The sequence below is a fragment of the Glossina fuscipes genome, unplaced genomic scaffold (genome assembly GCF_014805625.2).
Source record: "Glossina fuscipes isolate IAEA_lab_2018 unplaced genomic scaffold, Yale_Gfus_2 133, whole genome shotgun sequence".
In the NCBI taxonomy this organism is placed as follows: Eukaryota; Metazoa; Arthropoda; class Insecta; order Diptera; family Glossinidae; genus Glossina; species Glossina fuscipes.
Window position 1 is genome coordinate 181526 of NW_023998476.1, and position 8542 is coordinate 190067.

General features: G+C 35.2%; 2 protein-coding genes across 4 annotated transcripts; one reads left to right on the top strand and one right to left on the bottom strand.

Annotated features, from left to right (window-relative positions):
* The first annotated feature begins 1913 nt into the window (after positions 1-1913).
* On the top strand, positions 1914-3092 carry LOC119640965 (protein Vhl). Of its 3 annotated transcripts, none has more exons than XM_038039365.1 (3): positions 1914-2211; positions 2275-2919; positions 2999-3092. In XM_038039365.1, the coding sequence occupies exon 2, from the start codon at positions 2357-2359 to the stop codon at positions 2870-2872; it is 516 nt and encodes a 171-aa protein (XP_037895293.1). In that variant the 5' UTR covers positions 1914-2211; positions 2275-2356; the 3' UTR covers positions 2873-2919; positions 2999-3092. The 3 variants fall into 3 exon arrangements, with proteins under 3 accessions (XP_037895293.1, XP_037895294.1, XP_037895292.1); XM_038039366.1 differs by having other exon boundaries at positions 2275-2915; XM_038039364.1 differs by having other exon boundaries at positions 2275-3092.
* Positions 3005-6257, bottom strand: LOC119640964 (WD repeat-containing protein 48 homolog). Its single transcript, XM_038039363.1, has 10 exons — positions 6074-6257; positions 5800-6019; positions 5524-5736; positions 4896-5471; positions 4322-4527; positions 4157-4261; positions 3965-4104; positions 3710-3905; positions 3459-3647; positions 3005-3393 (listed from the first exon to the last, which is right to left on the bottom strand). The coding sequence occupies exons 1-10, from the start codon at positions 6119-6121 to the stop codon at positions 3277-3279; spliced, it is 2010 nt and encodes a 669-aa protein (XP_037895291.1). The 5' UTR covers positions 6122-6257; the 3' UTR covers positions 3005-3276.
* Positions 6258-8542: the final 2285 nt, after the last annotated feature.

Here is an 8542-nt window from a genome sequence, read left to right on the forward strand (position 1 = left end):
ACTAACAACTTAAATTGCCAGATCGTTTAATTTGCAAAGCCGCCAGCTTTATGTTTCACGTATTCTGTTAAAATTCATTGCAAAATGCGAATTGCCGTCGGCATTGCAAAATGAAAAATGCAAATTGCCGTCGACAAAACAGGTTGATGGGTGCAATTTAAATAATTCTCCAAATGTTGTCGAATTTCTCTGTGAGCTGGTGAGATGAGTCAGCTTTTTACAGCATTTTCACATTTTAAAATAATTCTCACCCAAAATTCCCCATTTTTCTTTTTCTGAGCGTCAGATGATTCATACTTTTCTGATCGTACAGTATACTTTTCATGATTCGTAAGGTTCAATAAGAACGCGATATTCTTCTTTCGAAACCTATTTGGCGGTTAATGTATTGTTGCATTTGTAATTGTAAACAAATTTCGCCTCATATGAGAGTAATTAAATGAGCGAGCCAGTTACTCTCATACGAACTGAAGTTTGCTATCATCTGCAATTATCTCATCCCAAAAATGAGTTTTGTAACAAATAGCTTCCAAATGTATTAATAAGCTAGATCACAAGTTTTCCAAAATTTCATGTTTCATTTGCTAGAGGAACACTTTTGAAATCAAACAATTGCAGTTGAAAAATTCCTTCTTCAATTCTCCATTTCAGTTCACTTTTTATTATTTTACAATTTCTTCTTCTTTTTCTGTTATTCAGCAGTAAACAGCGGAAAATTCGTTGTAACGTGTAAACAAAACGCAATGTAAACGCAAAGTTCTTATTCTATGGTTCCATTTGTTATAGTTAATTTTTTTATATTACATGACTATAATGATATAACTGATGCAATACAATTTTCGCTCAATACGTTGATGTAAACTACTACAATCGAACTTGCAGCGCTTACCAGAGGGCTATTCCATGTGAGCAGGGAACTGTTGCCGTGATTGTCGCCTTGTTTTTTTTTTGGGGAGACAATTGATTATCGCCAAGAGGCTAATTATGTACCAATGTCGCCATCTTTTCAATACTTCCCCTTAAATTTTCCAATACTATGCGTTAATAACTGAGAGATGTATAAACAAATTATATATGGTGAACAATAACGAAAATGCAAAATGAAATGAATAAAAAAGACTTATGCAGTTTTCTACAATGTATTTCCAGTCCAATGGTTTTCCAAAGGTTGATAACGTGCTTTGTGCACCATATACACTATAGTCCCTGAAGGCGAGTCAGTGATAACCTTGATGTTAACCTTCTGAAGCCAACAACCCTAAAATGACGGCTAAGTGTATATATGTGCTGCTCATACCGCCAGGTATACACCCCAAGTTTTCATAGAATATAATGAAAAGCTGCTTTAGAAACGCAGAACTTCTGCATAAGCCGCCGTTTGTAAATAGTAGAAACTTCTTTTGAGATAGCGCTAGGGAGTCGGATGCACAACAAAGCCTTCCACGGCCGTCTTATGGTGATACTTTTTTCTGCCTCGCGGCTGCCATTATTCTCTTCTTCAATGAACGAGCATAAAAGGAAGTTATGATACGTCGTAGTTGAAATGCGCATATTGGTGAACATAGCTTAATTTAGCTCGATATTTAAAAAAAGTTGTACTTACTTTTATCAAATTTTATTTTCATTTTTCTCACAATCCACAAAGGTAATTGCGAACTCAACTCTTTTTTTTTTATATTTTGAATTAATAATTCATTAACTAACACCTGTTTATATTTTTTTTCTACAAATGCGGTTCCAAAAAAGAGACTTTTGCTTACTTTATGCTCAACTCTAGTGCAAATTTGTTCTCAGCTCTCATATGATCAGATTTTATTGGGGATTATTGCCTCTGTATGATTACCCCACCTTTTTCGCCAACGTTGCCAAGTCATATGGTTTTTTATATAAGTAAATAAATAAAACAAATATACGCCACATCTGCAAATACTTAATAAAATATTTTAAAATATCTAATAAATTTGATGATATTCATCATCTGATGATATTTTGTGACGGCATCGAAAGTAACAATGGATTATGAGCTACAGTTTCTATACATATGTTTATATGTTTTATGCCGTCGGGGAAAAGACAACCAACTCAACTAGAAAAAAATTATTTAATTAAATAACTTTATTAATAACTTTATTGAGGTTCAAACAAAAAACTTGATGTTCACATGGCCTCAATTGTAAAGTTTCAATGCCACCCACCAATTTGACAAATACGGTAGGTTTTCCATTTAAATGCTCACGTCATTTAATTCATAAACCGTCTTGATTATCTTCAAAGTTGTTTAAATTTTTCAACTTTTTTTGGGACCCACTATATTTTTGTCGCGTTTCATGAAAGCATCATTCATCAATAAGATAACATGGCTCTTGAAGCTGTAAGCCCCCCTGAACCGCAAGCTTTAGTATTAGCTGCACAATATTCCGTTGAGAAATCGTTTGTCTTTTTCGTAAACAGCACAACGCGTTCTGTTAATTTATATTGGATGGATTTTAACGGTCGTCAAGAACTCTTTCAAGCTCTTAAACCGGGAGCAGGCATTAAAATCAATACTTATGTCAAACATCCATGGATATTTCGCGATAAAGTAACCGGTGAGCGCATGCATGTAAAAAATAAAGATGTGTTCTGGCCACAAAATTCTCGTATACGCGATGCCGCTAACAATGCACTATGGATCTCCTTTCGCAAACTGGTTGCAATACATTTGCCGATACGTTCATTAAGATCCAAATGTCTTTGGACCTACGCTGAGCAGATATTTGAAAATCACACAGAGATTTTGGACAAACTGATAATACCTCAAACCGTGAAGTGTGATCTAAAACATATTTTGGTAATGATAGAAAAGCATCAAAAGTATGCATCTATGAGATGATACATTACCCAAAATGATTAACGAGATTGAACAGGAGGAGATTGTTAGTTAGTATTAGTTTTTTTTATTATTTTTACAAAATATCTAATACTATTTACTATATATTTGATTTTAATTGTGTTTAAGCTTTCACAATTTAATTTCCGCTATTGACAATAAATGACGTTCCATGTTGGATGCTAGTTTTTAACATAACGTGAATGGCAAAAGTACAAGAAAATGTTTAACTGTTTGTTATGCTTGAGAGTCGATTCATAAACTGTAAAAACACGCCCTTCGAAAATCCGATTTTCCTTCGTGCATTGTGTTTTGAACATCGTACTTCAGCATTCTGGGAACGATTAAATACATCATAAACAGCTGAAAGGGAATATTTGTTCGCGGCAAAACGTTTGGACTGAGCTTCAGAGCTTTCCATCGTACGAAAAATTTGGCTTTGCTTTGTACTGGAATGTGAGATCAGTGGACTGCTTCCAAATAAAGTGTCTAACCGTTCGTAGATCCATGTTGGGATCCACCATCTAAGAAAAACATTACAACTCCTTACTTATACTAATATTCAATAAAATCACATATTCATCTATACCACATCGTTACACCATAATTCAATTCTATCTTCAGCTGGTACCTGGGAACCCTCAGAGTTGGCATCGCTGTTTTGCGAAGAGCTTGAAGCATTTCCACCTATAGGTGTGGTTTCAGTACCCAATACTTTCTCCAAGACATGTTCACATACCTTACGGCACTGTATAAATTCATTAGCTACCAAACGATCCTATTTTCATAACAAGTTGGTTAATTGGCGTTCAAAAATGTGGAACCGTAAAATAGGCTTACCTTTTTCGTCCTATCTGGTTTCACCATTTGAGGATGAGGTTGTAAGAAAAAGGGTATTTTGAGAAACTTTGGATTAGTCTTTTCGATGACGACTTCAGTTACCCACTGGGGAACTGTTTCGTGCAGCAGAGTGCTTTCACTTTCACCGGCAGCGTCGCGCACCAACAGACGACATACTGTACGCCCCCCCACTTCACTAAAATAATTATGAGCCAGACGTTAGCAAAAAATGTGTTGCTTTTCACGTTAACTCACCTGAAAATAACAGGTGTATGCTTTGGTATTTGAAAGTAACCATTTCCTCTAATGTCCGGTTCGATGTCATTCTGTGGCAAACCATGGGGAGGATTCCAATACTCTAGTAAAGCTTCCAATAGCAGCTTACCATAATTAATCTACGAAAATTTTTATACTATTTCGGTGGCTTCAAGTATTCCGTGTAAATACCTTAATTTCTGCCGTTGGATCTGCGCACTCTGGAAGACCAGCTTCTATAGATACCCATGCTGAAAAACAGTCAACTTCATCCTGTCCTAGAACTATTGTAGGCATCTATACAAAAAAACACAATTAATCTCACTTCGGCAAAAAGTCTTTTTAGATTTTACATACACCTGTTTTTAAATCGACTGTAAACCAATTCGGAATGTAGACCTGCTTGTTACGTTTTTTTATCTCCTCTTCGAAATCAATTTTTCCAAGACTCTCTTTTTTAACTACTCTTAGAACGTCGTAAATAGCAACACTGTCGTCAGTATCTTTTGTAATTATGTGACGCTTGTCATTCAGAGCAGCATAGCGCTTGATCGCTGCTCCTCCTGGAAGAACCCAACGTCGCTTATTATTTATATTTAAACTTAAATCGCGTCTATGCATGAATCTATATCGAAATCGACACGCTGGCCATTCTTTGGATCTTAATTGCAAGCCAAAAATTTCTATCAACGGGATGCGCGACATATTTAATATCTTGCTTAATTTTCCAGAAAAGAAGATGCGGCGAGCAAAAGCGTGTGTCGAAAACGATTTGTAAATCATTCCATCTCCAAAATATGTCCCATTATTGACAGGTTTTAGATGTTAGTCGAATGTAAATTTTAATCCATCCACAAATTTCACATTTGAAATTTGGTTAATTTCTGACTACAGATTTATGCATAGACGTAATAAAGATTATCAATCCCACCTTTTATACATGCTAGCTCGATATCAGAATTCGTCCAGATAGTATCAACACTGTTATTTGTATTTAAAGTACTCTTCTCGTAAACAGGCAATTTCCAGCATCGTATATCTGAGTTCCACGTTGTCGCCCATACCCCCGTTCTATCCATATTGTAACACAAACTTAAAACTGGCGCTTTCTCTTCGCATACTATTATTGAATTTGTAGGATTTCTAAGTTCCGTAATAATAATATTACGATCTCGACTACCCGAAATAATGTATTGAAAGTTATCACTCATCAACAAAGTCCACACTCCTTCTTTGTGGACGTGAATAGTTTGAACGCAGCGTTGCTGCCCAAGATTCCATATTTTAATGGTGCCGTCCGAGCTACCGGAAACCACTTGATTGCCATCTGGTGACACCACTAAAGCTCGGACATTCTCCGTGTGACCCCTTAGCTTCATATTGCGTACACTTGTTCGAGGATCCCACACTCTGAGTATATTTTCCGTGGAGCCGCTTACGATGACGGTACCTGCTGGATTCATAGCTAAACTATAAATTGAATCTTTTGAGCCATTCAAGCTAGAAGCTGCAAAAGAACAAAATGAATAGAAACGTTGCTATCAGTGTTTTTACCTTACTTGTAACCGTATTGTTGCTAGCAGTTAGAGCAGTCAATGTATTTACATCCCATAAAAAAATAGCTTTGTCCAAACCGGCACTAGCGACCTGTTCTCTATCTTTAGCGTAGGCTAAAGCTTGAACGTAATCACGATGTGTACGTAACGTGGACATACAAAATCCCTTGTGGGCATTCCACACTTTGACAGTTGTATCACAGCTAGCACTTATCACTGAATTGAAAAAAACATATAGTAACTTTATAGCGAACAAAATTCCATAAACTAATATCGTACAATTTCTGCCATTGCAGCATAAAACAATGTCATTCACCCAGTCATTGTGATGCTCCATTGATTGTATATATTTATCGTTGAAATCACTTCTTGTATTCCATACTCTAATAATGCCGTCTCGTCCCGCCGAATAAAGTTTGCCATTGCTAGGATCTAACTGTAAAGCGTTAACTCCATTGCGATGTTGTTTTTCTTCAGCATCTCGTATTACGAAGGAGACCTAAAGCGCCACAACCAATCATAAACATATAAAAGGTACAAAAACCACATTAACCTGTATTTTTTTGCGTCCTCCTTGACAACTTTTGTGTGTCAACATCATTAATTAACCTGCCTTTTAGATATGAGAAAATCGCATCTGCGCTTTTTTCTTTTATTTTCCCGAAATCATTAACCACTTCCTTTGAAATTAATGAACGATTTTCTTAAAAAATTCTTTGCAAATTACGAAAACAAAATTCACAAACTTTAAAGAAGAAGGTTTACGATTTCAATCACAATTTTTTTTATTGCAGCAATAACATATTTAATTCTGGCAACACTCATTGAAAGAAAGCTTCTTATAAGTGATTTTAGGAATTCTGAATTCCTACAAACGTCTACCATGTTTTGAATATAAATTTTATACGCACAAGTAGTAGAGAAATTGAGGTAGTTGAATATAATCATTAAAAGTGATATTAATTACTTAATCAAATATACACATATAATCAACTAGAGCGCAATTGTTCATAGACAACAAAAAAACGCACTTTTTCTCCTCAATCGCTTTAAAAAATTTTGTAACAGGCGATTAAGTTAGCCATTGCCGGAATTGAAATTGAATTAATTGAAATATTTTCTATTTTAATCTTGAAATTTTCAATTTCTTGGCTTTGCGCTACTTTTCTCTACTACTTTCGGTACGTCTTCGATTTTTGTCGTTTGCATATCAATCTCGTGTTCACTAGTGTTAGTGAATTCAACTTTAACGATGGATGTGGTTTACTGTTTAATTTTAATATTAACCTCGTTGTTGTATAACTTTGGTTCACTCGGTTCAGTAAACCAGCGAAATGTTTTGCCTTGATATGCTTATGCAAAGAAATAAAGAAAATGGTCGCTTAATATCAGGCCGTTCACATTGTGGTCCCCTGGTTCTCGCAGCATACTAATCCTTCTTTAGACGTGTCCAGTACAATTTTATGCGAAATGACAGAAGTGAGTTTAATCAGCAGAGAAGATTGGTAGCTTTATGAAACGAAACGTTGCGATTATGAGATATGTGGACTATGAAAATCAAGCATTTACCCGATTTAGTAACATTTGCTAGGCCTTGAATGTGCGCAGTCTGTGGGCTGACAAACGAATTGCTAATAAAATATAAGGAAAGTATAGTCAGAAGAATTAAGCTCTGTATGGAAACCATCTCTGATTGAATTTCTTGGTCCATGACCTTTCTAAGGGGAATCTTCTTAAGACTACTTTTTAGGAGGTATACATTCAAGACGCTCGAAACCTCTGCTTGGCCTGTTAAGCCCATCTATAACTTCTTTGGAGTAACTTCTTTTATGTTTCTATCAATTTGTTTATCAGCTCTGTTACGTTGGTTATCCCTTTCTGAGTTTATGCATGCATCTGCAAGTGCGCACAAAATATTTGTGGAAATGCATGAAAGTAATGCTGAAGCAACAAATAGTTAAACGAAGAAAAACTTCCTTGTTTTGTTGCTCATTTGAATTTATTGGCGATATTCTTTTTAATTCATTCTATATATGGAGGATAATCGTATCAATCAAAGAATAATCAGTGAAAACAAAAAATGTTGCTGAATTCGAATCTAAAATTGTGAACGATATTGTACATTGAACAAATTATAGCAAAGCTTGCGGTTCAACACGTAATTGGCCAAAAAGTTGGGCAAGCCAAGGCAAGGAATGATGTGGAAATTTTCTGCTGAGGAAAATCTTTATAATTTTGCTTCTTGATGAGCCTTCTCTCTCTTAAACAAGCATCCAAACTTAATAAAACTAATTTGGGCATAATTTTGTTACACCTACCAACTTACCAATTTACTCATCTATATAAAATGTCATTAAACAGTCTTAAACAGTTTTAAACAGTTGTAAACACTTTGAAAAAATAGCGAAATTCCGGATCGAAAGTATATAAAAACAGTCCTAAACAGTTTTAAACAGTTGTAAACACTTTGAAAAAATAGCGAAATTCCGGATATGTATGGGGTATTTGGTGTGTACTTTTTTCGCCGTCGGAAACGGGAGAATAAATTTCTACGCCCGCGTCCTTTGCCGGTGGGCAAATTTTTCTAAGGGCAGGAATACCATCCAGACAAAGGTTTTGGTTTCAAATATAGATGTCTGCAGTATTTACTCAAGTTTTTTTTTTTAATTTTAGTGATATTAATTCTCCTCATGAGTGCATTTTTTTACGCACGACGGACTTAAATCCATTAATAATATGATTGTGAAGATAACCTGAGCACAATGAGAAGTCTATACCTTCTTTATGCGTCTTTATCGTCTGCAAATAAAACAGAAAAATTATTTATAACATTTTATGAAGCAAAAAATTTCAGGCAGATTGCGGCATCAATTTTTACTGTGGACAACTTTAATATGAAAATTCTTGGGTTAAACATTAAAAATATTAAGGTACCAATGTCGTCGATATAAATTCATGTAGGGAATGAGTTCAATTTGCAAAAGTGTATTTGTTGTACTTTAAATTGATCCTTTTATTTCAT